Below are 27,693 nucleotides of genomic sequence, written 5' to 3' on the forward strand. Positions count from 1 at the left end.
CCCTGGGGAGCTGACAGGACCCGTTTGTACCTCCAGAACCTGTTCCACTTTGTGACGGATTTGCAAAACAACGGCGTGGTGAAGATCCCCGACGCCAAGGGGGACGATGCGTGGAAGGTTTACTTTGATGAGACAGCACAGGAGATCGTGGATGAGTTTGCCATGCGCTATGGGGTGGAGTCCATCTACCAGGCCATGACGTGAGTCCTGTGCCCCCATCTGGTTCAGAGGGGCTGCACCCACCCTGCAGGTGGAGGGTTACTGTCCCCATCTTCCTCTCCTGCTGCCATTGGCACTCACCTCCCTGCCATGGGTGCAGACTGGCCCCAAACCTCTGCACCCATCCTTCCCCTTCCCAACGCTCTCTGGCACAGCCTCATCTCAAGTCCTGTGTCCAGTTTGGGCACCACGAGATCAGAAGGACCCAAAGCTGTTGGAGAGTGCCCAGAGGAGGGACACGGAGCTGGGGAAGGGCTGAGGAGCAGCTGAGGGCACTTGGCTGGTTCAGCTGCAGCCCAGGAGACTGAGGGGAGGCTCCTCGGGGGCTGCAGCTCCTCCCCAGGGCAGGCACAGGGGCAGGGGCTGAGCTCTGCTCTGGCACAGGGACAGGAGCCCAGCAAGGGCTGCAGCTGTGCCAGGCCTTGGCATGGAGCTCAGGGCAAGGTTCTGCCCCCCGAGGCTGCTGGGCACTGCCCAGGCTGCCCAGGGAATGGTGCCAAGGCTGCCAGAGCTGCAGGAGCTCCCAGGGGTGCTCAGGGTGGGGGTGTTGGGGTGGCTGGGCAGGGACAGGGGCTGCACTGATGATCCCTGAGGGTCCCTTCCAATTTGGGATGCTCTGGGATTCAATGACTTATACACCCCAAACCCTGCATCCCCTCCCATGGCCCTAAACCCTCCCATGACCACCTCTCTCCGTAGGCATTTTGCCTGCCTCTCCTCCAAGTACATGTGCCCCGGGGTGCCGGCGGTGATGAGCACCCTGCTGGCCAACATCAACGCCTACTACGCTCACACCACGTCCTCCAGCAATGCCAACGCCTCCGACCGATTCGCCGCCTCCAATTTCGGTGTGAGTCCCATGGTAAGTAAACGCTCTTTTCTTCTTCTCTCCTTTTTCTGGGAGGGGGTGGGGGGCTCAGGAAGCAAAACGAGCTATGCAAAACACCCCGCTCCAAACTGCAGCCAGGCAGCAGTGGGGTCAGCCCCTGCTTGCCCCAAAAATCATCCCGCTTCTGTACTTCAGGAAGGAAAAGAGCCACCACCTTCCCAGGAGAAGGGCTAAATTTGTTCCCCTATTTATTATGGGAGCTTGAGCAAATTGGGTGGCAGTGTGCCAGGAGAAGGGGGCACCTTGGTGGCAAAATCAGAAGCATGTGGCCATGACCCACCCCTGCACTTCCTGGGGGCCTGGGGGGTCTTGCACAGCCTCATGTGCTTTGGGGGACCCCAGCCCGCAGCAAACTCAGCTGGTTGTGCCAGCACCACTGGGTGCCAAGGGGGCGAGTTTGTGGCAGGGCTGGGTGCCCCTTGGGGACGTGGGCAAGGAGGGGCTGAGCCCTCACCTGGGCTCCCTCAGTGCCACCCCAGAAGCAGGAAATGGTCACTCTGGGTGTGCATGGGGCTGCCAGGGTCAGTGCCCAGCCCTGGGTGCAGCTGGGTAGCCAGGGACACAGCCAGGGCCAAGCACAGCTCCGGATCACAGAGCTTTGGCTCCCCTCGCTGTTCTGGTGCAGGGGGAGTGAGCTGTGCCACGGATCACGCAGCTGGAGGAAACCAAACCCAGCCTTTTCTCTAATATGGAGGATTTTAAAAACTTCTCTCTTTCTCTTTTTTAGAGAGCCTAAGGTTGGGTGCTAAAGTGCCCAGCTGTGTTGCGTCCAGTGTTAGAGTGCTGCAGCCGCTCCTGGGTGTGGGGACACACGGCCCGGCCCAGGGCCCGGAGGTTTGCAGTGCCAGCACAGGCTGTGGCCATGGCTGAGCCATGGAATCACTGCCCCTCCCACCCCTGTGCCCCTGTCCAGGGCTCTGCAGAGCCCTGTGGGTCAGCCCTGACCCGTACAGCCAGTGCTGAGAGCCAGCCCAGGGCTCTCGTGGCAGGCACACATGGCTGTCCAGAGCCTCTCCACCAGCAGGAATGCACAGGGAAATGCTCCCCAACAACGTTTTGGGGCCAATACTGGGAAGAAATTCTTCCCTGTGAGGGAGTGAGGACTGAGGTTGACCTGAGAGCAGCTGTAGCTGTCATCCCTGGAATGTTCAAGACTAGATTGGACAGGGCTTGGAGCAACCTGGGATAGTGGAAGGTGTCCTTGCCCATGGCAGGGAGTGGAACAAGGTGGTCCTTAGGGTCCCTTCCAAACCAAACCAGTCTGGGACCTCATCCCATGAGTTGCTTTGCCATCAGCTGTGACCCCTGATCCAATCTACAACCCAAGATGGGATTTGCATCCTTCTGCCCTGTGCTCCCTGGGTGGGAGCTGGGCTGAGCTGAACTACAGCCCCTCAGCCCCAGTGGAGACCCCCCCACATGGGGTGTTCCATGCCCATGTCCCTTGATGCAGCCCAGTGGGGTGAATGAGGGGTCATGGAAATCTCCAGCTCCTGGGGCCACTCTCAAGATGGACAACCACTGTACATCCTTTTTCCTGAGCTCTTGCAAAGCCCCAGTCGAGGCGCTGCTGATCCTGTAGCCCCTCTCCCAACTCTTGTCCTGAGCCCAGGCTCAGAGTTGTTCCAGTGGGCAAGGCAGACAGAGCAGCCTGTCAGCCTCCCAGCAATGACAGGGGACATGTGGTGTCACCTCTCCATCCTGAACCTCACCTGGCATGGCCACATGTGCCCCAGGAGCTGCTGAGGGCTTTGAGTGAGCCCCAGCCACCAGCAAGGAGATGCTCTTCTCTGCAGGCATGTCCTGCCCACTCAGGGCTCAGAAAGAAGGCAGGAAGGCAGGCGGGCAGGAAGGAAGGAAGGAAGGAAGGAAGGAAGGAAGGAAAGGAAGGAAAGGAAGGGATGGGATGAGCGAGGGCTGAGCTGAGAGCAGAGAGCAGAGGGTGGGGGGTCAGTCCCTGCCCCTTTCCCCTGCTCACCTGCCCCCGGGTGTCTCTCCACAGAAAGATCGCTTTGTGAAGCTCCTGGACCAGCTGCACAACTCCCTGCGCATCGACCTCTCCATGTACCGGGTAAGGTGCCAGCCCTGCCTCAGTGTCCCCACCTGAGGCACCAGGTGGCTGCTCCCTCACCCTCATTTGTGAATTTGGAGGGCAACTCCCCTCTTTCCCTTCCAGAACAACTTCCCTGCCAGCAGCCCCGAACGGCTGCAGGACCTGAAGTCCACAGTGGATTTGCTGACCAGCATCACCTTCTTTCGGATGAAGGTACAGCTGGGGCCCTGCTCTCCCTGCCCCTCAGGGATCTGACTCCCCTTGGCCCTGGTTCTCTGCGGGTTGGGGTGGCTCTGGCCTGTGGTGCTGCTGGGTGGGGTCTGGGGGTGCTCCAAACACCATGCCCACTCTGCACACCAGGTCCAGGAGCTGCAGAGCCCCCCACGAGCCAGCCAGGTGGTGAAGGACTGTGTGAAGGCCTGTCTCAACTCCACCTACGAGTACATCTTCAACAACTGCCACGAGCTCTACAGCCGCGAGTACCAGACAGACCCGGTGCGTGGGCAGGGGCATGCTGGGCACTGACCTCCCCATCCCGTGCCCTTCCCCTTTATTCATGCTCCTGCTCCCTCTCCAGAGTGCTCAGTCCTGTGCAGAATGATCCCCAGGAGTTTGAGCTGGGGGGTTGAGATCAGGACAAACAAGAGGGGGTTGCATGGGGCCTCCAGGGTATTCCCTCCTGCTCCCTTGTTAGTGCCAACACAAAGTTGATCCCTGCACTGGGGTGACCAAATTTTCCACTGTGTCCCTGCCCCTCCAGACTAAGAAAGGCGAGGTGCCCCCCGAGGAGCAGGGCCCCAGCATCAAAAACCTGGATTTCTGGTCAAAGCTCATCACCCTGATTGTCTCCATTATTGAGGAAGACAAGAACTCCTACACACCCTGCCTGAACCAGTGAGTAGGTGCTGGGGAAGGGGACACTGCTGTGCCCACAGAGGGTGCCCACGTGGAGGCAGTAGCATCTTGAGGCCTTTGGAAGTGGTTATAACATCCATTCTACAGCTGGGAAAGCTGAGGCTGCTGTGAGGTGTGTGAGGGATGTCTGTCCACATGGAGGGCCCATTCACCCTGTGTTCATGGCCTTGAGCTGTGCTGGGGAGGTTCAGGTTGAACATCAGGAAGAATTCATGGAAAGGTTGGTCAGGCATTGGCTGGGGCTGCCCAGGGAGCTTTGGAGTCCCTACCCCTGGAGGTGTCCAAGGAAGGGCTGGATCTGGCACTCAGTGCTCTGGGCTGGGTGGCAAGGGGGGGATCATTCACAGGTTGGACTTGATGGCCTTGGAGATCTTTTGCACCCTAAACAGTTCTGTGGTTCACACTGTCCCCTCACCCCAGGTTCCCCCAGGAGCTGAACGTGGGGAAGATCAGCGCTGAGGTGATGTGGAACCTCTTTGCTCAGGACATGAAGTATGCCATGGAGGGTGAGTCCCACCTGCCACCCTGAGCCAGGGAGAGGAGAACCAGGCAGGAGCTGTCCTCAGCTCCCACCTCCCCTGGTCCCTGGTCAAACCCATTTCATTTCCTCATCAACACCATGCACAGCTTACCCCCCCACCCGACCTCTTTACCCTGGAGCTGCCCCTGGGGAGCCCCAGCCCAGATTTGGGACTCAGAGTGAGCCCCAGGCCCTTTCCCCGTGCAGAGCACGAGAAGCACCGCCTGTGCAAGAGCGCAGACTACATGAACCTGCACTTCAAGGTGAAGTGGCTGTACAACGAGTACGTCACCGAGCTGCCCTCCTTCAAGAGCCGCGTGCCCGAGTACCCCGCGTGAGTGCAGCCCTGGGCCGGGAGGGCACTGCCACCACCGGGGTGCTGCCCTCACCACGGCTGGCTCTCTCTTGCAGCTGGTTCGAGCCCTTTGTCATCCAGTGGCTGGATGAGAATGAAGAGGTGTCACGGGATTTCCTGCACGGAGCCCTGGAGCGGGACAAGAAGGATGGGGTATGAGCAGGGCTGGGGGAGCAGTCTCACAGGAGAGGGCCTTGTCCCTTGATGCCCAGGATGTCCTGGCTGGGGCCAAAATCTCCCCCTGACATCCTGCTGACATCTTGTCTCACTCCTACAGTTCCAGCAGACCTCGGAGCACGCGCTCTTCTCCTGCTCCGTGGTGGACGTTTTCTCCCAGCTCAACCAGAGCTTTGAGATCATCAAGAAGCTGGAGTGCCCCGACCCCCAGATTGTGGGGCACTACATGAGACGGTTTGCCAAGGTGGGCACCACTCCTGGCATCCCAGTGCCAGCCCTGCCTGGGGCTCCTGGGCTCCCTGTGCCCCCTCCATCCAGCTGTGGGCAGGCAATATGCTACCCACACACCATGGAACACTCCCAGCTCTGCTAGCACGGGATATTAGTTAATTAATTATGAGATAATTGATAAGTTATTTGCTTAATTAATACAGATTAATTAAAACTGGCTTGCTGCAATATAGGAGGGAGTTGCATGCAGGCTTGGTGGCTGTTGCCTTCGCAGCTGTGCTGGAGCAGCACATGGAGACCAGTTGTGCTTCATCTGGCTTCCAGTGAACATGAGCCAGGTGTGCCCATGTGGGCAAGGAGGCCAATGGCACCTGCTCTGTACCAGCAGTGGTGTGCCCAGCAGGACCAGGGCAGTGGCTGCCCCCTGTGCTGGGCACTGCTGAGCCCCCACCTCAAATCCTGGGGTCAGTTTGGGCTCCTCATTACAAGAAGGACAGTGAGGGGCTGAAGCGTGTCCAGAGAAGGGAACAGAGCTGGGGATGGATCTGGAGCACCAGAAAAAGCTGAGGGAGCTGGGGAGGCTCAGAGGGGACCTTCTGGCTCTGCACAACTCCTGACAGGAGGGGACAGCTGGGGGGATTGGGCTCTGCTCCCAGGGAACAGGGACAGGAGGAGAGGAAATGGCCACAAGTTGTGCCAGGGGAAATTTGGGTTGGACGTTGGTAAAATTTCTTCCCTGAAAGGTTTGTCCAGCCCTGGCACAGGCTACCCAGGGCAGCAGTGAAGTCCCCATCCTTGGAAGTGTTTAAAAAACACGTGGATGTGGCACTTGAGGATACGGTTTAGTGGTGAACATGGTGGTGGTGCTGAGGTGATGGTTGGACTTGAATTTATATGGCTTTTCCAACCCTAATAATTCCATGATTTTGTGATCCATGAGGCCAGAGGGTCTGAGGCTGCCTGTATATATCCAGACATGAGGTTGTTTCACTGCTGTTGGATTCATGGTTTCCTTCTCTCCCTCCTTACCCTTTGTTGCTGTGTGGGTGTCTTCCTTGGTGCCCTGTTTGGCTGCAGACCATCAGCAATGTGCTGCTCCAGTACGCTGAGATCATCTCCAAGGATTTTGCCTCCTACTGCTCCAAGGAGAAGGAGAAAGTGGTGATGTATCTCCTTTTTGCTGTCCCCACGTGTCACCTCAACCCCAGGGTGGGTCAGTCCCTTCCTGATGGCAGTTCCTGACACGCTGCCAGGGTGGCTTCTGTGCCATCCCTGTCCTCATATCCCCCAGTGCAAAGTGGGAGGGTTCTGGGGCTGTGGGCAGCTGTCCCAGCCATATTTATTGGTGCTTACCCCCCTCTCCATCCACCCCTCCAGCCCTGCATCCTGATGAACAACATCCAGCAGCTCCGTGTCCAGCTTGAGAAGATGTTTGAAGCCATGGGTGGGAAGGATGTGAGTATGGGGGGGTTCCAGGAGGGAGCCCTGTGGGGGTTGGATCATTCCCTTCTCCCCTGAGTAGCCCCTTGCCCAGTTCCCCAGTGCTGGGAGCAGACCCCTCCTCATTCCTGTGTGGGGTCACACTGTCCCAACCCCATGGCACCCTGCTCTCCCACCATATTGGACTGGGAAGGGCTTCACCCTGCCCAGGGATGCATTTGGGGTGCAGAAACTTCCCTGAGGGCTGGTTCAGGAGCTCTGTCAGCTTCAACAACCTGTTCCTCCTGCAGCTGGACACAGAAGCCAGTGATATCCTCAAGGAGCTGCAGGTGAAGCTTAACAACGTCCTGGATGATCTGAGCCGAGTGTTTGCCACCAGGTACAGCTGGGTGAAGGGGCAGTGGGCAAAGGAGAGCTCTGGGGGTCCAGAAGCTCTGTCCACGGTCTCTGGGGGGCTATGCTGAGCTGCCTGTGTGTTGTGGTGCCCAGTTTCCAGCCCCACATCGAGGAGTGTGTGAAGCAGATGGGTGACATCCTGAGCCAGGTGAAGGGCACCGGCAACGTCCCCGCCAGCACCTGCAGCAGCGTGGCACAGGATGCCGACAACGTCCTGCAGCCCATCATGGACCTGCTGGACAGCAAGTGAGTGTGGGGGCAGCTGGGACGCCCCCCTGCCCCTCCTGGCCTCGCCATGCAGTGTGGGGGACCTGCAGAGTCGGGTGACACGGGAGGGTGACACGGGAGGGTGGCACGGGAGGGTGACACGGGAGGGTGACACGTGGCATCTCCTCCGCAGCCTGACGCTCTTTGCCAAGATCTGCGAGAAGACGGTGCTGAAGCGGGTGCTGAAGGAGCTCTGGAAGCTGGTGATGAACACCATGGAGAAGACCATCGTGCTGCCCCCCCTCACAGACCAGACGGTGAGTGATGGGCAGAGGGACCAGGGACCCTGGGACACAGGTCACTGACTGGGGCAGTGTGGGACATGGCTGGCCAGGTGCCCTTGTGGCATGTGAGAGGGTGGGGACTTCTCTGATGTCCCCAAACCCGTGTCCAGCTCCTGGCCAGGGAAAGGATGGAAGAGAGATAGTCATCCTTGCTCCAGAACCTTCTTGGTTGGCTTTGGCAAAGGACCTTCCTGCCACCTCCACTGTGGCATCAAGAGGGGACACTGGCCCTTTCTTATCCATCCTTCCCTCAGAGCTGGGACAGCATCCCACACCCCACTGATCCACACTGGCTGTGGGTGTGCTCCCTGTGCCAGGAGGTGAATCCAGGGGCTCCTGGAGTGTGGGGAGACTCTGCCTGTTTGCCTTGCTGAGGGGCTGGGGGTTTCCTGGGGATGGGGCACATATTCCCCAGCAGGGCTGAGCTGTTCCCTGCTCCTGGGGGGTTTGGGAAAGCAGAGCAAACCCAGGGAATGGTCCCTCTCTGAGGCTCCATATCACATTGCTGCTTGCCTGCCCCCTTGCACCTGGAGCTTCCTGAAATAGTTCCTTTGAAGTCAGGCAGAAAAGGGTGACACTGAGGGCTCTCAACCAGCCACACACCTGTCACTCTTTGGTGGCTTTTGTCACCGTTACAAAGCTGGGCTCAGGCTGTTCTTTGGAGTTCCTGGAGCTGTCAGCCTTTATGTCACCTTTCTGGGAGTGTGGAGCTCCTGTGCTGTGTCTGTGAGGGACAGCACAGTGGTGACATGTCAGCCCTCAATGGTGCCACCTCACTGTCACCGTGTCACCGCCCTGAGCCTGAGGTCAGCCCCATGTCACTTCTGACCAGGCTCACACACCCTTGGCCAAAGGTGGCCAAATCTCATAGGGATGCTGGTGCCACTGAGTCCCAGTCCCCATCCCGGTCCCCATCCCAGTCCCCATCCAAGTCTCTTTCCAGCCAGGCTGTGCAGACAGTGGGGTCTGTGCCAGGGCAGAGGAGGGGGCAGCAGGGACATGTTGGGTTGTTGGCTGTGTTGGGTGATTTTCCTGAGGGCACAAAGTCCCTGGGGAAAGCTGTGCTGGGTCTGGTCCCTCGGGCAGGGGACATCCTGCCCAGTGTCCCTGGTGCCAGCCCACGGGGTGGCAGGACAGGTTGGTGGTTTGGGGGCCAAGTGTTGACTGGGGTAAAGCTCCCCCCCACAGTTAGGAGGGCTGGGCAGGTGAGGCTGGGGCTCTTTGGGGCCTGTGGCCGGGCAGGGACACTCAGTGACACTCAGGGACACTCAGCGCTGTGGCCCTGCCGGGGTGGGGGGCAGCAGGGCTGGCGCTGGGGAGGATGAGGAGGCGGGGGCCGGCACTCACGTCACGGTTGTTCTCTCCAATTGCTCCTCTCGCCTCTCAATGGCAGATGATTGTAAGTACGGCAGCTCCCTGTCTGTCTGTCTGTCTGTCCGCTCTGTGTCGGTCCTGGCCTCGCCGGTTCTTGTCTTGTGTGGCTGCCCGTGCCCTGCCCACGCCCTCCTTCGGCTCCTGGTCCGGCTCCTGGTCCCCGCCCCTGCCTGGCACCGGCTGGCACACGCCAGCCCCTCGGGGATGGGGTGGGTGGAGAGGCCTCGGGCAGGTTGGCGGTGCCGGGATGTGGGGAGGGAGAGGGGCAGTGATGGGGCGGGAGGGGACGGCGGTGGCAGTGCCATCAGTGCCATGTCATGGGGAGTGCCAGACCCGGGCTCCGTGCTGAGGGCAGCAATACCGCGGGAGGCACCAGCCTCAATCAGGGCTGCCTGTCCTTCCCCTCGTGCCTCAGTTTCCCCGCGAGGCCCTGGCTGGGTCTGGCTGTGCTGGGGGTGAGGGCGGAGGTTTTCCCAGCCAGGAGGAGGAAGAGGAGGAGGAGAAGGAGGAGTCTCTGGGGACGGGCGGTCCCCGGCCCGGTGCTCGGTGTTGGGCAGGCTGCTGGCACGAGTCGTGAGGCTCCTCCTGGTCGGGGTGTGACCCTGGGAACCCGGACTGCTGGTTCCCTTCTCGGCATCGCTGCTGGGTCCTTGCATGGCTTTGACTGAGCAGTTTCCCTCTGTCCTCTTCTGACCCGTCTGTGGCTGTGGGGTTATGCCCTTGGGGGCAAGGGAAGGGCAATTCCCCCCTCCAGTCCTGTTTCCACCCCTGTTGTGACCCAGGCACCTGTGCAGGAAGAACAGTGGGAGCCAGCTGCTGGGTGATGGTGCCAATCCCTGCAGGGACAAACACCCTTCTGCTGTCCCCCAACACCTTTTGTGTCCAACAGCAGCATTTGGGGAAGCCTTGGGGGCAGCCTGGGGCTGAGTGTCCCCTCAGATCTCATGAGGACCTCGTGGGAGCCCCATGTCCCAGCTTTACTCTGGGGGACAGAGCAGTGTCAGCTCTCTTCACCCATCACTCCGTGCCAGGCCCAGAGCCCCTCCTGGCAGCCCTATCTGGCTGTACCTGTGCTGCTTGTTCCTTCTGAGGCTTCCCAGCCAGCTGACTCTGTGCTCCCCCCTCCTGACCCCAACAATCCGTGCTGAGAGCTGAGTTCATCCCCCCCAATGGCACTGTGGCTCATTTCACACAGTTCCTCCTGCCTGGGCCAGTGTGGGGCTGGAACTGGGCCAGTGTGGGGCTGACACTGGGCTCAGCCCTGCACAAACCAGAGCTCTGCGTGCCCAAGCCAAATCCCAGCTACTCCCTCCCTGCTCCCTCCCCAGTGCTGGGAGCACCTGGCAGAGCTGGAGCAGGATGTGTGGGGGCACCAGAGCCTGCCCACACACAGCTGGATCCTGTGTTCCAGCAAGGATCATCCCTCACGGATTCAGCATCTCTGTATCCCAGCAAGGACCATCCTGATAGATTCAGCATCCCAGCAGTGTCCCAGGGTGAGGACAAGTTCTCCAGCAGTGCAGCATCTGCTTTCCAGAGGGGATCCAGCACCCTGATGGCTCCAGGCCCTCACTGAGTATCCCGGTGGGGAGCAGTCCCCACTGGCTGTCCTTCAGGAGCTCCTGATGTCTCTGCCACCTGTGCCCCTGTGTCCTGTCCCACGCTGTCCCCCCACCCCACACTCAACCTCTGACATTGCTTCTACAGGGCACGCTCTTGAGAAAACATGGCAAGGGGACAGAGAAGGTAAATAGCTGTGGGCTCCGTGTGTGTCACACCCCGGGGCCACGCCCGTGGCCTCACACCCGCCTGCTCTGCAGGTCCGGCCTTGTCCGTGCTTCCTCTGTCGTGCTGTCTGGATGTGCTGTTGCCTGCGTGGTGTTGTGGTGAGGTGTGTGCTGTGCTGTGTGCTGGGGACAGCCCCAGCTCTGTGTGTCCCTGGGCTAGGGAGTGGGGGCTCTGTGGTGTTCAGTCCTCATGGGCAGGTGTGGGGAGTCACCCATCCCTGTGGGGAGCGCTGCCCCACAGCACTGCCCACAGCACTGCCCCACAGCCCTCAGCTGCCTGGTGGGACAGCAAGGGCTGAGACCCCGTGGGAAACCCTCCACACACCCCCACCCCACTGTGGGGGGCTCAGGAAGAGGGGATCCCCCCGTGCTGGGCCTTTGGGATCCCCCGGATCTCTGAGCCTGCTCCCCCTTCCTTGCTGAGCCCAGCCCTGCTCCAAGGGCCCTCTCCAGCCCATGGGCTCTTGCCCTGCCTGGGGCTCCTCACCACAGGGTGGGGGCCCAGCAGTGAGCCCAGCCTGCTCCCCAGACCCTGGTTCTTGCAAGAGCCATGCCAGCATCCATCTGGGCAATGCCTGCAGCTCCCCCTCCTCTCTGGGGGACACTGGCTCCTGCCCAGTTTGCTGGGTGTGCTGGGGGAGCTGATTCCCTCTGGTCCCCCAGCCCCAAATGGGGTGGGGAGCAAACCTCAGAAGAGACCTGGCACACTCACCTCAGCTCCACCAGCGTGGGCAGGGGCTGAGCCTTTGCAGCTGTGACCTGGTGCCCATCCAGTGGCACCAGCAGAGAGCTGGGAGAGCCAGAGGAGAGCACAGGGCCAGAGCCCTCCTGGCCAGGGGATGGGGGGGCCTGGAGCCGTGGCTCAGTGCTGCTGGGGCCACCAGTAACTGTCCCTTGCTGTTCTCTTCCAGAGCAGGGTGAAGCTGCCCAGTCACACTGAAGTAAGGACATGGCTCTTCTGCTCCCCACTTGCACTGCTCTGTCCCCTTCCCTCCCCGCTGTCCCTTGTGCTCTGGGTTGGGGGCTCCCAGCTCAGTACAGGGTCCTGTCGTGCTCTGTTTTGGGGACAGCAGTGTCCCCTGCTCCCAGCCTGTCCACGGACTGGGGGAGATGGGAACAGTGAGGGTGGAATTGATGGGACAGAACTGGGTGGGCAGAGGGGTGGGCACAACGGGTTAATGGGGGCATACCAAATGTGGGCACAGAGGGGGCAGAGCCCTGTAGGGGTTAATGGGGGCATACCAAATGTGGGCACAGAGGGGGCAGAGCCCTGTAGGGGTTAATGGGGCAATGTGCACAGAGGCCTGTGGGTTAATGAGGGACTGGGCATACTCAATGTGGGGGCCACTGGGAGGAGGGACAGAGCCTGTAGGGGTTAATGGGGGCATACCAAATGTAGGCACGGAGTGGGCAGAGCCCTGTAGAAGATACTAGTTAATGGGAGACTTGCTGAGGTTCCTGTGTTGGGAGGGACTGGAGCTACTGGTCCTGGGAGAGGGAAGGTGGTGGGGGTCTCTGGGCCCCAGTTTATCCATTGCATTTGCACATTGAAGGAGCTGAAGAGGAGAGCTTGTGCTCAGCCCAGTGAGAGGTGCCAGCCCAGGGCAGTGAGCAGGATCTGCCCATCCAGGGGCTGCTGTGCCACGGAATGGCCCCACGGCCCCTGCCATGCTGGGGGCACAGGACAGGCAGAGTTCTCCCAGCTTGGGGAAGGGGCTGGGAGCCTCCCTGGGACTGCTGGGCCGGGCAGGGCTCTGTGTGGCCGGGGCTGTTTGGTGGCTGTGGGGTCATGGCCACATCCCCCCGTGCCCGCTGTCCCTCGCTGTCGCGCTCTGCTCCCACCGTGCCCGAGTGGTCCCTGCCCTGCTGTGCCAGGCCCTGCTGGGGGCAGGAGCAGGTGCTTGGGGCACAGGAGCAGGGTGGGACTCCTGGGCCGAGCTGCTTGTGCTGAGCAGAGCCAAGGGTGGCACCAGGGTGGTGTCCTGCCCTGGGGTCCCCAAGCCTGCAGCCCCACAGCTGTGCTGAGAACCTGGGGCTGCCAGCCTGGTACCTGTGTCACCTTCCTGGCTGCTGTCCCCTGGAGCCTGGAGGAACCCCTGGATCTGCAGGAAGCTTCTGGCATGATGTGCCCAGCCTGGCCATGCCACCCTTAGCCCGGCTGCTCACCGGGGCTGTCCCTGTTTCTTTGCTCTCTGCAGGGCACACAGATGATTTTCAACGCGGCCAAGGAGCTGGGGCAGCTTTCCAAGCTGAAGGTGAGGGCTGGGGGTCTCTGAGCTGAAGTGAGGGCTGGGGTGCTGGGGTGCTCTCTGTACCAGGGTGAGTGCCAGTGCCACTGCTGCCAGGACCCCAGCACTGCCCCCTTGCTGGCTGGGCTGGGCTGGGGCAGCGGGGGCCTGGTGCTGTGCTGAGAGCAGGATCTGTGTCCCCCAGGACCACATGGTGCGGGAGGAAGCCAAGAGCCTGACCCCGAAGCAGTGTGCTGTGGTGGAGCTGGCGCTGGACACCATCAAGGTGAGGGCACTCTGGGGCATTTGGGGTGCCCACGGGGCTCTGAGCCTCAGGGAACCCTCACAGAACTGCTGAGCATCCTGAGGCCTCTCCCCCTCCAGCAATACTTCCATGCTGGCGGCGTGGGGCTGAAGAAAACGTTCCTGGAGAAGAGCCCTGACCTGCAGTCGCTGCGCTACGCCCTGTCCCTCTACACCCAGGCCACAGACCTGCTCATCAAAACCTTCGTGCAGACCCAGTCATCACAGGGTAGGACACGCTGCCCTCGTCCCCCCAGGCTGCCCCGTGGCCAGCACCCACCTTGGCTCTGTCCCAGTGGGCTGGGGGTCCCAGCCAGGCTCATGGTGGGGAAGAGAGGGGGGGGAAGGAAGGGGCTTTTTCCTCCCATGCCTTGCAGGTGAAGAGGGGCTGTGGTGCCCAGCAGCAGCAGCCTGGCACTCCCCAGTCCCCCACCAGCAAGAACAGTGGGTCCCCAGTGCCAGGGCATTGCTGGACTGGCATGGAAATGGGGCCTGTGGGTGGGGGGAAGGTCACCCTCTGGCCAGGTGTCACAGTGTTTGTCCCCTCTGGGTGGCCCCAGGCACCCAGCACTGACCAGTCACAGAGTCCATGGGGTCTGGATGCTGTGCCAGGGCCTGTCCTGGGCGTGCTGGGTGCCCAAGGCCCTGTGCTGGGGTGCAGTGCAGGATGCTGGGCACCTTCCAGGGCAGGATCAGCCCTCAGCTCTAAATGCTGCCCTTTATTCTGTCCCTTGGCTGCTCAGTGGTGGTCACAGCCACCCTAAGGTGCCCCAGGCAGGCTTGTCTGCGTCCTGGGGAGTGGGACGTGCGTTTGCTGTCCGTGAGTCTCCTTCAAGGGACGTCTGTCCTGTCTGTGCCTCCTGTGCCAGCCATGTCGGGGGCGTGGGGTTGGGTGTGGTGGGTGCCAGCACCCCTGGGTGTAGCCTGTCCCCAGGAGCCCACACTGGGAGCTGGGGGTGCCTGGCACTCCTGTGTCGCTGCAGTGTTGTCCGGGTGCTTGGCCGTCAGTCTGTCTGCGAGATCTGATCTCTCTTTCTCTTTGTTTCCCCCCTCCCTCACTGTTCCTGTTCCCCACACATGTCATCATCTCCTTCCTCCTCTCTTCCTCATCTCCTCTCCTTCATCTCTTCTCTCCTCCCTTCTTTTGTATCTCCTCCCTTTTCTCTTCGTTGTCATCTCCTTCCTCCTCCATCTCCTTCCTCCTCTCTTTGTGTACTTTGTGCCGTGTCTCTGTCTCTTTCTCTCTCCTTCCCACTAGTTCATGGTGGGAAAGGGATTAGGTTTACCCTTAGTGAAGAGGTTTATCCTGAGAAGGGTACGTGTGCTCCGCCCGCCCCTGCACCGCCTGCCGCCGGCCTGGGCTAGTGACAGTGCCACCCCGGGCTGGGCTGGCCTGGGGACCCCAGAACGGGCAAACGGCCCCTGCCCTCCCCTTTGGGAGACTGTGCAGGAGCTGTGCTCACTGACCACCCCAGAGCGGGTCGGGGGCTGTCCCCGTGGGAATGGGGGTGTCTGCCCGCCCGCTCTGGGCACCCCACACTGTCCCCAGCACTGCTGCACCCACCCTGACCTCCCCCTGGGACACGTGGCCGTGCCATGTCCTGTGCCCTTCGTGCCCACCCTGCTGCCCTGAGGACCATTACCAGCCCTGCTCTGGCGCGCTCTGCCTGCCCTGGGGCCCTGCTTGGCCTCATCACACCCTGCTGGGGCCGGGGCTGCTCCCCCGCTTGGCCTCCCATGCCCGGCCCCTCCCCAGCGCCATCGGCTCCATCCCGGCTCTGCATGCGGGGCGGGGCCGGGGATGGAGGGGATGTGCCGTGGGATGGAGGGGAATGTGCCATGGGATGGAGGGAATGTGCCATGGGATGGAAGGGAATGTGCCATGGGATGGAAGGGAATGTGCCACTGCCAGCCTGGCACCCTCAGTGACACGGGGACATGTCCTCCTTCACTGCTCTTCCCACCTCAGAGCTGCCCACTGAGCCCTGCTGGATCTCCCATCAGACCCACAGAGCCTGTCCCTCTGCCCTGCACCCCGTCCCTCACCCATGGGTGCATGCACAGCTCTGGGGGGTGTGGGGTGGGCTCACCTGTTGGTCCCCATGCTCGGGGACCCCTGGGCTTGGTGTGGTCCCCGGGATGGAGGGGTACGAGGGGTGGGTCAGCCTTGAGGCACTGTAGGGCTGTGGCTGCCCTGGCTGGGTCCCTCCTGCCCATGGCACTGTCACCCCTCTGTGGCCAGAGCACAGGGAGCTGGGCCACTGTCCTGTGCCCCATCCTGGACAGACCCCTCAGCCCTGCCTGAGCAAGGGGGGGTCACAGGGGTGGGATGGCAGAGGGGGTCCTGCCATGCCCATCACAGCTGCTGCACCCACACTGCTGTGCCCACAGCCCTTTGGGACACCCCTAATGCCCACCCCTTTCACCCCATGTGGGTGACCTGCTTCCTCAGAGGGGTTAGTGTTGGGCAGGGCATGCCAGGGAAAGCAGCACTTCCATCTTGTCCCTCTGTCTGTCCCAGGCTCTGGCGTGGATGACCCCGTTGGGGAGGTGTCCATCCACGTGGAGCTCCTGACCCACCCCAGCAGTGGCGAGCACAAAGTCACCGTCAAAGGTGGGTCCTGCTGGCCAGGTACCAGGGTCTGGCAGTGGCAGTGCCCCCTGAGCCTCACCTGTCCCCTCCTTGCAGTGGTGGCTGCCAATGACCTCAAGTGGCAAACCTCGGGCATCTTCCGGCCCTTCATCGAGGTCAACATCATTGGGCCCCACCTCAGTGACAAGAAGAGGAAATTCGCCACCAAATCCAAGAACAACAGCTGGGCCCCCAAGTACAACGAGAGCTTCCAGTTGTGAGTGGCACCGTGGGCTGGGGATGTGGAGACAGGCTGGGCAAGTGGGGACCTCCTGGGGCCTGCCAGGGAGTTTGTTCATCCCTGATGGAGTGTTTTAGGCATTTCTCATTGGTTAAAGCAGGGAGAAGGGAGCAGGAGTAAAAAGGAAAAGGCTTTTGTAGGGATGGGGGTGGGGACAGCAGCCACGCCCGTCGGGGGTGTAGACGGGCTAGGGGGGTGGAGTGTGACCCCACATGCCGACACTGCCCGTGCCTTGCCTCCCTCAGCACGCTGGGCACAGAGACGGGCCCCGAGTGCTACGAGCTGCAGGTGTGTGTGAAGGATTACTGCTTCGCCCGGGAGGACCGCACCGTGGGCATCGCCGTGCTGCAGCTGCGGGACATCCTGCAGCGCCCCGGCTGCGCCTGCTGGCTGCCCCTGGGCCGCCGCATCCACATGGACGACACCGGGCTCACCGTGCTGCGCATCCTCTCGCAGCGCAACAACGACGAGGTGGCCAAGGAGTTCGTCAAGCTCAAGTCGGACACGCGCTCGGCCGAGGAGGGCAGCAGTTAAAGTCCTTTGTCCCCCCAGCCCTCGCCCCCGCTGCCGGCCCCTGACAGGATCCCCAGCCGTGTATAAGCCATAGGAGGGGCCACAGAGGTGGCACAGGGAGGGGGAGCTGTGGCTGCAGGGACAGAGCCTCCCCTCCTCCCCGGCCAGCACGGCTGGCTCACAGAGAGCACACCTGCGGGAAGGTGCTGCTGTGGGGCTGCAGGGAGGGGCTGGAGCCCAGCCTGGCTCAGGGGAGCAGCCTGCCCTTCCCCAGCCTGCCCTGGACCTCCAGTGTCCCACCCAGCCCCAGCCCTCACCGAGTGACACAAGGAAAGGGCTGTGGGGGGTGTGTGTGTGTCTTGTGCCATATGTGGGTGTTGGTGAGTGGCTGGCACAGCGTGGTGGCCCCTTGTCCCCATCCCTGTCCCTGGTGTGTCCTGAGCACATCCTGTACATATGTAAATACCTGTACATACAGGGCAGCTGGACAGGCTGTGTCCTGCCCCTGGAAGGGCTATTGGGGCTGTTGGCTTGGTGGGTGCAGCCCCCACGGGCCCTGCACAGGGTCCCCTCCCTGGCTGGCAGCAGCATCACAGGGTCGGGAGCAGCAGGGAGCAGCCCCCGGCCCATTTCCTGTCTTCCCTGCCTTGCTGCCACCGTGGGCTCCCCCAGTGCCCCCCACCAGGTGCCAGGGCTGGGGGAGGCAGGGGCTGAGGGGCCTGGGCACTGTTCCTCTCTGCTCTGCCCATGGGGAGCAGCACCCCTGAGCAGTGCCGCCCACGGGATCTCCTTGGCACAAGCAAACCTTGCCCAGCCCAGCCCAGCCCGGAGAACCCCCCTCCAGTGCCCAGCGAGCAGCAGTTCCGTGCCCCAGTTCCCCAGTGAGCACCATTTCTGTGTGCTGTGGTGTGCATGTCTCGTGCGAGTGCCTGGGAGGCCTGGGGTGCGGTGTTGGGGTGGCCACCCCGATTCTGGGGCACGCTGAGGCCTCAGGACCCCACAAATCAGTACAGCTCTCCCAGCCCCTCCCATCCCAAAACAGGGTACCCCAGATGCTCCTTTGTCTCGAGGGTTTGCCGGGACCAGAGGGTTTCACGTTGCTCTCTCGTTTCTGTTCAATGTTTACACCCTTCTCCAGCGGCTGCTCCTGCACGGCCGGGCCGGGGCTCGGCCCCGCCGCCCCTCCGTGGTGCCCTGAGCCCCCTCCCCGAGCGTCCTGTTCGGCATGTGATGGAACTGACCAATCCTGCTCCTGTAGCACAGTGTCACCGATGCCTGTGTGTCTGTCCCGCCCCCGCGGCGGCTCCCATGGATGCATGACAGTGAGATGTTTTGCACTATTTTGAATTTTTTGGGCTCTGTAAAAATATTTTATTATAACTGACATTAAAAAGCACACCCTTCACTGTGACTCGTGTGGGGAGTTGGGAGGGGATGGGCACCTGGGGGCATTCCCACCTCATCCAGAACTTCCACCTTTAAAGGGAAAACCAGGGACATCCATCCTGAAGGTTAACCAGCTCCAAGGGTAACCAGCTCCCCTCCCAGTCCCTCCCAGTTTATCCCAGTCCCTCCCAATCCCCTCCCAGTGTCCCCAAACCCCATCCCAGTTTATCCCAGTCCCCCCAAACCCTCTCCCTGTATCAACCAGTAACCCCAAATCTCCCTTAAACCTTTTTCCAGTCCCTCCCAGTCCATCCCTGTTTATCCCAGTCCCTCCCAATCCCCTCCGAGTACAAACCATCTCCAAGGTTAACCAGCTCCAAGGTTAACCAGCTCCAAGGTTAAGATAACCAGCTCCAAGGTTAACCAGCTCCAAGGACCAATAGCCCAGGGATGATCCCTGTTGCCACTCAGCCTCCCTGAGGGCGCCTTTGCCAAACCAAGGATTGGTGTTAAATGGAATTGCAGGAGCACAGAATGCTGGAATATCCTGAGCTGGAAGGGACCCTCAGGGATCATTGATCCAGCCCTGTCCCTGCAGAGCCACCCCAACACCCCCACCCTGAGCAGCCCTGGGAGCTCCTGCAGCTCTGGCAGCCTTGGCACCATTCCCTGGGCAGCCTGGGCAGTGCCCAGCAGCCTCGGGGGGCAGAACCTTGCCCTGAGCTCCATGCCAAGGCCTGGCACAGCTGCAGCCCTTGCTGGGCTCCTGTCCCTGTGCCAGAGCAGAGCTCAGCCCCTGCCCCTGTGCCTGCCCTGGGGAGGAGCTGCAGAGCTGGGGCAGATGAGTCCTGGCAGGTTGCACAATGCTGACAATTCCCAGGCATGGGAGGGATCAGGGACAGCCAGCACAGCCCCATGGAGGGCAGAGCCATCCCTGTCTGGTCCTGTGCCCTTTCCTGATGGAGTGACTCCATCAGCAGATAAAGGGGGAGCTGTTGATGGCACCTGCCCGGTGACAGTCCATCAAAACACTTTCCCCAGTAAATTGGGTTGCTGTGGATTTGATGAATGCAGGGCCCTGATGACCTGCAGAGAGAGCTGGGGCTGTTCCTGGGCTCTGGCAGAGTCCTGCTTGACCCCTGAAGCAGGACTCTGCCACCAGGGTCAGCCACCAGGCTTTGCTGGAATCATGGAATGGCTGAGGCTGAAAAGGACTTTAAAGCTCAAATCCAACCTCATCCTTGTTCTTGGGCTCTTGTCTTTTCCCAGTGATCATTGATGGATACACCATTTATTGAGGTTTTCTACATTAATTACCTTTAACCATCACAGTTTCACATGGGCTGGGTGAGAAGGAGCAGAGGTTCCCTGGGGTCAGGGTAACCCAGCCCAGGGAGGTGCAGGGGAGCAGAGCTGGAGCTGCAGCCCCTGCAGGAGCCTGGGCAGAGCAGGGGATGTGCCCTGAGCTGTGCTGGGGCTGCAGCAGCTCCTGCAGAACCTCAGGGATCCATCCACGGTGGAGGCTCCTGCAGGGCTGGGCCGTGGCAGGAACCCCGGGCTGGAGCAGGGGGAGAGGAGGAGGAGGAGGAAGGAGCAGCAGAGACAAGGGGTGATGGACTGAGCACAACCCCCATTGCCCTGCACAGCTGTGGGGGAGGACATGGAGGATTTGGGATGGAAGTTGAGCCTGAGAAGGGAGAGCTGGGGGGAAGATGTTTTATGATTTATTTCCCATGATCCTCAGAGGAGTTGATTAACAATTTAAGCAGTATAATAATTTATGCACCAGCTGCCCACTGCAAGCAGGACAATAAATACAGTCCATGAGGGAGCTGCCCTCAAACCTTGTTCAGAAAATCCAAGTGAAGCTCTGAGTGAGCCTGGTGGCCTCATGGTCTGTGAGCTCTGGGATGCAATGCTGGGCACTGGAAAACCCAAACCCACCCCAAGGGGAAAATGGAATCCCCCCAGCCAGCAGGGCCTGGTGTAACCAAACTCCTTTAATTCTGGAGAAGAGAAGGATCAGGGAGAGCCCAGAGCCCCTCTCAGTGCTAAAGGGGCTCCAGGAGAGCTGGGGAGGCACTTTGGGCCTGCAGGGACAGCGCAAGGGGAAATGCCTTCCCAGGGGCAGGGTTGGTGTTACTGGTCCATCTTCCCTCCACCAAATCTCCCCTCAGTCCCAGAGTGGGAAATAGCTGGGAAATTGAATTTAAAGTCAAGTTCCTCTGAGGGACTCTCATGACACCTCATCCTACCACCTCCATGCACCTCTCAGTCCTAAGGCTCCCAAAGCCATGATAACTCAGGACACAGCATTTTCATGGGATTGGTTCATCTGCTGCTGAAATAAATCCTGTTTATGAGGAAAGGGGAGGTTGGCTTCAGCAGAAATTGCAATTCCTCAAGGAATGCCTTGAGAGAGGATGCTGTGGGACAGGGTCTGACTGGAGCTGCACAGGGGCTACAGGGAAGAGTGTGCAATTCTTTACTCCTGCTCAAGAGAAGCCCAACTGTGATTTAACCAAACCTTTCAGAAATGCTCCTGTTCCAGCTGGTGCCATTAATGCTGCCAGCACTCCTGGCCCTGACAGGCTGGGGAGTTAAAGCCTGATGGCATCAGCTGAGCCAGGTCATTGCAATAAATCCAGGTAGGTCTGTCCCAGCCTGCTGACCACCCCTTCTCTGGGGCCAAAGAGCTCCTCACTCCTCCCTCCCTCCCTGAGCTCCCTCCCAGCTCCTGCAAACAGCCTCAAGGCCACAGTAACATGCAAAGATCTCTTTTAGCTTCAAAGGATTAAAAAGTGGCCAAACAACCCAGTGAAAACTGAAAAGGTGCTGAATCCCCACCCTCACAGCCTCCCCAAGCTCCAGAGGGGTCAGACCTGGAAATGGGGCGGCAGCCCAGGGCAGGCCAGGCTGGGGGGCTCAGGGGTGTGGAACCCCCCAGGGGCAGAGGGAGGTGCTGAGGGGCAGCTCACAGGGGGGATGAGGCTGGTGTGCCCCAGGGGCTGCTCAGGTCCCTCCCCATTGGTCCTGCAGCCTTTGAGGGGGCAATGGGGAGATGGGGACAATGGTGGGGTGGGGACAATGCTGGCACTGCCCCAGGGTGGAGCAGCCCCTCCTCACTCCCTGCTGAGGAGAGGGGGCTGATGTGTGGTATTCCATTTTAGTTGAACGGTTTGCTCTGTCTCACCCCTCGAAAATGTGGGGTTTATTCCAAGCCTGTGATCCTCCCCTGCAGTATCAGGGATCTGTAATCCCAAATCTGATTCTGTGCCCACCCTGAATCTCCCTGTTAAGCTGTGGGGGGACACCACAGAGTCTCTCTTGGCCCTTTGCTCTCTTGGCCCCTTTTCCCCCCAGACTCTCCCTCTCTCCCCCTCCCTTCCCCTCAGAAGCCCTGCTGCTCCCAGGGGTGGGACCCCCAATAAACCCCCATCTAATCAGCACCCCCAGAAGCCGTGTGGAGTCCCCTTGCCTGCCTGCTGCTACCAGGGAACACCCAGCTCAGGGAGCCCCCAAAGGACCAGCAATACTGACGTGCTGGTGATGAGCCTGGTGTCCCCAGGGGCTGCTCAGGTCCCTCCCTACCGGGTCCTGCAGCCTTTGAGGGGACAATGGTGAGATGGGACAATGGTGAGATGGGCACTGCCCCAGGGTGGATGGAGCAGCCCCTCCTCACTCCTGCTGAGGAGATGAGCTGTGCCACTCCAGCCCCATGGCCAAGGTGTGTCCAGGGATCTTCATCTGGAGCAGAGGATGGGGACAGGCACGGGCTGGGCACACCCTGCCGTGTCTGGGGACAGCCCCAGCCCAGAAGGGGCTGCCTGGGTTCCCTGCCAGGCCCTGTGGGAGAACCTCAGAACCCACAGGTTCTCCTGGTCCTGCTCCAGTTGGGGATATTCCTGCACCAGGCTCCTGCAGCAGCGTGTGTCTGTGCTGCTGGTGCAGCTCTGGGGGGACAGATAGCACATGTGGGGACAGACAGCACACACGGGGACAGACAGCGTATGTAGGGACAGCCACCCTGTGACCTCTCAGGAGGGGCTGGGCAGACACACCCAGGCTGCAGGACCTGCCCAAACCCAGGGGAATGAGGGGGTCAGAGCCCCCTTTTACCTTCCAGAGCCTGTGAGTGCTCCCAGGTGTGCTGGATCAGGGCTCCTTCCCTTCCCCAGCTGCTTCCATTCCAGGAGGGAGGCACAGCCTGAGCCTGGCCCAATGAGCCCCACCAGGGACCTCCAATGTGCCAGGAGAGCCCTGTGGAGCCCAGAAGAGCAGGAGCATCCCCAACAGCCCTGCCCAAGCTCCTGGAGCTCCTGGCCCAGGCAGCTGTGCCTCTCCAGCTGTGCCAGCTGTGCCTCTCCAGCTGTGCCAGCTGCTGGACCTGGCCATCACAGGCCGTGTCCTCCCACAGCCCCTGCAGCTCCTCGGTCCCAGGAGCTGCTCCTGCTGCTCCTCCTGGGCCTGAGAGAGGGGCAGAGCTGGTGCTGTTTGCTTTTCTCTCTTTTTTCTTTTCTGTTATCTGTATTTGTCACACATTGTTGTATCTGTAACTCTGTAGCCTGTTGCATTTCTGACTCCTTTTCCCAGTACTTTTCCATGGCCTTTCCCTAAGCAGAAAGACAAAACAAACTCCAGAGTTCTGAGCCCCCCTGTGCTATCTTGGTCCTTCCTGGGAGCCAAGGCTGAGAACAGCTCTCTGAGTTACATTTCATGGACAAAGCACAGCTGGGACCGAGGCAGGGGCTCCAGAGACGGGTTTGACCTGGGGGGAAATGGAATCACCACTTGTCCTCCTAATTGGTGCTTTTTATCAATTATGCTAATGTCCTAAACCCTATAAATATGTATTCATCCCAGTGGGGTTGGGCTTTTGTGGACAACTTTCCCTGACTACCTCTGAAGGCATTTATGATGGAATAAAGAAAATAAAGATCTGCTCTTACATTACCTCCTTATAAAATTATCTCAAGTTTGATTTCCAGGTTGGGAAAAAGGCACCAGAGCATCAGGCAGGGCTGGGAGCAGGGGCAGGGACACATCCCCGTGTGTCACATCACTGAGAGCCCCCATGGACCCAGAGCCTGCCCCTCTGTATTGAGAGCCCATTTCCCACCATCTCCTTGGAGCTCTGAGCCTTGGGATCCCCCCACACACAGAGCTCAGGCCTGGGAGAGCAGCTCCCCTGACCTGACACCCCCAGGGACTGTACAGCCATGGCAAAGGGTCCCTTCCCACCCCAGGCTGAGCCCCACAGCAGGATAACCCTGCCCTGCTCCCTGGCAGGGTCACAGCACCCCCTCATCCCCTGAGACACCCCCAGAACTGGGGCAGGGACAGAGCAGAGAGACCCAGATGGTGAAAAGGGACACTGCCAGCACAGCAGAGTGGGATGTGTCACACCAGGACTGCCTCTGGCACACAGGCACACACCAAGAATTGTGCCTGGCACACAGGGACACACCAGGACTGCCCCTGGCACACAGGGACACACAGCAACTGTGCCTGGCACACAGGGACACACAGGGACAGTTCCTGGCACACAGGGACACACAGGAACCTCCAGGAACTGTCCTTGGCACACAGGGACATACAGGAACACACAGGGACTCAAAGGAATCTGTCCCTGGCACACAGGGACACACCAGAACTGTCCTTGGCACTCAGGGACACCCAGGAACTGCTCCTGGCATAAAAGGACACACCAGGAACTGTCCCTGGCATGTGGCACTGCTGCAGGGCTGTACCCAGGAGGGTGCCCCACCCATGCCAATGCCCCAGAGGAGCACAGAGATCCAGGAGCAGGGGCACAGCTTCTCCTGGGGACCCACATCAGGCCACCAGCTCCAGGGGACAGGGCCAGACACAAACACCTGCAGCTACATCAGCTCCATCTCCATCACCTCCATCTCCATGCCCTGGTGCAGAGCTGGACCACGAGAGGGGCCTGGGGCACCCCAGCCCTGAGCTGCCACACCTGGCACCCCCAGAGACACCACTGGCACCCCCAGAGGGCACCGAGGCACCCCCAGCCCTGCTGGGCTCCCACCTCTGGGGGATGGCCCTGGGCAAAGCTGGGATGGTGACGGTGGCCTGGCACAGGGGCAGGGACAAGGACAGGCCTGGCACAGGGGCAGGGACAGGCCAAGACCATCCCCAGGGTCTTCTGCAGCACCATGACAGCCCCGGGCCTCTGCAGCATCCCCAGAAAGCTGCAGGGAGGTGGGCAGGGAACATGGAGCCAAGAGAGGAGGTGGCACATCCTGGAGGGGGAACAGAGCTGAGCAAGAGGTGGCAGAGCCCAGAGAAGGGACAGCAAGGGCAGAGAGCAGGGCCAGGGGGGTCTCCCTGGGCACAGGGAGGACAAAGCCCTGGGCACAGCCTGCTCCCCATCCCACAGGGCCCCCGTGCCCAGAGCTGGCAGCACTGCCATCTGTCCCCAGCCCTGTCCCTGCTCCCCTGCAGCCCTGGGTGCTCCTCCAGCACGGGCACCTGGTGTCTGCCTTGGCAAGGACAGGTGTGTGCTAGGGAAGGCAGGAGCCCCTCTTGGAATAGAGAATGTAGACCCTCTCTCTCTGAATTATCATAAATTTGAAATTAAGGGGCTCTCAGGCAAAGATATGGGAGCAGGAATAACAGTTCTTTATTAGGAAAATAAAAATACAAATGCAATATTACAAACAAAACACTGACAGACTGAGACCATGTCCTGCCCCCCTGTGTGTCAGGGGGGTGTCCCAGCCCCATCCATGGGGGCTGAGCCCTCCTGCAGTGCCAGCTGTGGCTCTGCTGCAGCAGGGATCCTGCACAAGGGGGGAGTTTTCCTCTGCAGCTCCAGGGTTGCTGCAGATGGGCCTGGGCTCCCTCTGGCCATGCAGGGCAGCAGAAAGCTGCTCCTCTGGCAAGGCAGGGGGCAAAGGCTGCTGTGCTGTGCCAGGCTCAGATTGTGCCCAGGTAGGAATGCTTGGCTCCTCCCCTGGGCGGAGCATCTCCCCATGGGATGCTGGGATTGGATCAGCCCTGCAGGGACACTCAGGGGCCATGGACAGCAGAGATCTCCTGGAGGGAGGGTTCGCTGTGGGAGAGATAAAGAAAAAACTGCCCCAAGAACAGCAGAGAACTGCCCCAGCTCTGACAGGTGGAAATAGAACACACACCCCAGCACATCTTGTAACCCAGGACACCTGGCCAGGCCACAAAATCACCTTGGGCTTCCCACACCTGCACTCGCTGGGGTCCTGCAGCACAGGGAGAGGCAGAGCAGGACAGAGCACCCCAGGCTCCCCCAGGAGGGATCCCTCCCTTCCCCATCTCCCCAGAGGCAGAGCCCAGCCCCAGCTCACCCGGTTCTGTGCCTCTCTGGGCACCAGCACAGGGGGACAGCACCTGCAGGGGATGCTCTGCTGCCACAGCTGCACCCCCAGAGTGAGAGAAGCTCTCCCAGGGGCAGTGCTCAGGTTCCTGCTGGTGCCTTCAGCTCCCCTCTGCTCACCACAGGCCTGGGCCTCTCCCAGAACTCTGGTACATCCATCTGTGGGGGCAGAGGGGGTCAGAGGTGTCACAGTTGCAGAGGGGAAGCACCGGGGTGCTCTGGGGTAGGAGAGACCTGGAGGTGTCCTGAGGTGCTGACCTGGATGGTCCCCAGCACCCCACAGGCTCTGAGCTGCTCCACTTGCCTGGAGCCAAAGCTGGGGCACAGAGGGGCTGATCCAGAGCAGACCAAACCTGGGCACAGAGGGGCTGATCCAGAGCAGATCAAACCTGGGGCATAGAAGGGCTGATCAGAGCAGATCAAACCTGGGCACAGAGGGGGTGACCCAGAGCAGATCAAACCTGGGCACAGAGGGGCTGATCCAGGGCAGATCAAACCTGGGCACAGAGGGGCTGATCAGAGCAGATCAAACCTGGGCACAGAGGGGCTGATCAGAGCAGTCCTGGCCAGTTTGGCACGCCCCAAACCGTGCAGGGCAAGAGGGACAGAGCACGGAGGGGCTGCAGTGCCCATCCCAGCAGTTCCCCATCCCCTCCCTGCAGCCAGGCTCACACAAAGGGCTCTTTCCCACTTTGGAGTGGGTGCAGGGGTGGTGCTGCCCAGCCCCTCCATCAGCCCCCTCAGGGAGGCTCTGACCTACAGGGGACAGGCAGGGGGGGCTCAGGGCCAGCAGGAGCCCCCAGGGCACACAGAGCTCCTGGTGGAGAGGGGCTCTTTGCTCTGCTGGCTCCTGGCAGGGATTTGTGGCCAGAGCAGGGGACATGGGGACACCCCTGACCTGCAGGGAGAGCTTGGTGAGGAGGGCAGAGAGCCCAGAGAGAGCTGTGGGAGCCAGGCTGTCCCTGCAGAGCCACAGCCCCTCAACCCACCCACCCAGACACAGCCCAGATGTGCATCCAGCTGTGCTGCATCCAGCTGTGCCCCACCTGCTCCCTGCCCCAGGAGGAACCCCGTGCACCTCCCCAGGTGAGCACCAGAACCTTCCCAGGTGCTCCTGACCTTCTGCCAGTGCACGGAGGGTGGAAGGGACAAACAGCACCTTACAGACATGGGGGCAGCAGAACCTTCAGGGCTCTGAGCAGGGACATGGCCAAGGTGGATCCTGAATTGGGGGGGGCAAAGCAAGGGGAATGCAGTGGGGAGCACCCAGAGATGCTGACACACACACAGATGGCTGCAGCTGTGCCAGGCCTTGGCATGGAGCTCAGGGCAAGGTTCTGCCCCCCGAGGCTGCTGGGCACTGCCCAGGCTGCCCAGGGAATGGTCCTGGCCCCAAGGCTTTCTCCAGGCTCTCAGGGTGAATTGTTGGGGTGGCTGTGCAAGGACAGGGGCTGCACTCGGTGCCGTTGGTCCCTTCCCAGCCAGGACATTGAAGGACTCTGCTCTCAGGGCGCACACAGGGATTGATTCCCCTCCTGCCCTGGCAGCCCCTGCCCAGCTCCCACAGCACAGGCAGGCTTTGCTGCCCAGGGGATCTCACCTGGCTCACAGCAGCCCCACCAGCTCCTGCGTGTCAGACCCAGTGCATCCCTCTGGGTGCCCAGATTTGCCAAGGCTCCTGCCAGGGGGCTCAGGGACCCTGGCACACAGCCCAGAGCACCAGTGGGGTTGATTATGACCCCTGGAGCAAGTTGCCAGCTTTGTATGAGGACCTGGAAGCCACAGAAGTTTAAGTGGTGTAATAATAAAATTATCACAGGGTGAAAAGATAGATTTTGGGGTTTTTAGAATAAGGATTTTAGAGACAAGATGGAGGGACTTGGGCGTGTCCAGCCTTTCTTCTTCTTCTTCTCTACCTCCATCTTCTGCTGTGATGGTGGCACTTTGGGATTGGTTTAGAGTAGAAGCTCACTGTCTAACGTAGGTGATAGGTATTGGAAAGTAATTGTAAATATGTTATATGTGGTTTTTAGTATAAAGGCATAACACTGCCCCGGGGCAGGCAGAGTGCCTGGACTGTCCTGCTGGATGGACCTTGGCAGGGAAGA

At 60.6% G+C, this 27,693-nt stretch overlaps 1 protein-coding gene across 10 annotated transcripts in view; it reads left to right on the forward strand.

The window, feature by feature from the left end:
* The window catches only part of UNC13A (unc-13 homolog A), a 36,864-nt gene extending 18,635 nt beyond the window's left edge, over nt 1-18,229 (forward strand). For 2 of the 10 annotated variants that reach the window (XM_064734577.1, XM_064734581.1), the window contains 24 exons: nt 37-200; nt 919-1,081; nt 3,111-3,179; nt 3,285-3,374; nt 3,522-3,656; nt 3,922-4,055; nt 4,497-4,582; nt 4,804-4,930; nt 5,008-5,104; nt 5,229-5,372; nt 6,437-6,520; nt 6,737-6,814; nt 7,090-7,178; nt 7,289-7,441; nt 7,596-7,719; nt 10,828-10,866; nt 11,819-11,848; nt 13,106-13,162; nt 13,341-13,421; nt 13,520-13,667; nt 14,697-14,753; nt 15,960-16,052; nt 16,128-16,287; nt 16,557-18,229. In XM_064734577.1, coding sequence (XP_064590647.1) covers nt 37-200; nt 919-1,081; nt 3,111-3,179; nt 3,285-3,374; nt 3,522-3,656; nt 3,922-4,055; nt 4,497-4,582; nt 4,804-4,930; nt 5,008-5,104; nt 5,229-5,372; nt 6,437-6,520; nt 6,737-6,814; nt 7,090-7,178; nt 7,289-7,441; nt 7,596-7,719; nt 10,828-10,866; nt 11,819-11,848; nt 13,106-13,162; nt 13,341-13,421; nt 13,520-13,667; nt 14,697-14,753; nt 15,960-16,052; nt 16,128-16,287; nt 16,557-16,845 — 2,691 coding nt within the window. In that variant the 3' untranslated portion in view covers nt 16,846-18,229. Of the gene's footprint in view, nt 1-36; nt 201-918; nt 1,082-3,110; nt 3,180-3,284; nt 3,375-3,521; nt 3,657-3,921; nt 4,056-4,496; nt 4,583-4,803; nt 4,931-5,007; nt 5,105-5,228; nt 5,373-6,436; nt 6,521-6,736; nt 6,815-7,089; nt 7,179-7,288; nt 7,442-7,595; nt 7,720-9,139; nt 10,799-10,827; nt 10,867-11,818; nt 11,849-13,105; nt 13,163-13,340; nt 13,422-13,519; nt 13,668-14,696; nt 14,754-15,959; nt 16,053-16,127; nt 16,288-16,556 lie in introns of those variants that run through there. The other 8 variants (XM_064734579.1, XM_064734585.1, XM_064734580.1 and 5 more) reach the window with 5 other exon arrangements.
* The last annotated feature ends 9,464 nt before the right edge of the window (nt 18,230-27,693 follow it).

The sequence above is a fragment of the Zonotrichia leucophrys genome, chromosome 28 (genome assembly GCF_028769735.1).
Source record: "Zonotrichia leucophrys gambelii isolate GWCS_2022_RI chromosome 28, RI_Zleu_2.0, whole genome shotgun sequence".
Lineage (NCBI taxonomy): Eukaryota > Metazoa > Chordata > Aves > Passeriformes > Passerellidae > Zonotrichia > Zonotrichia leucophrys.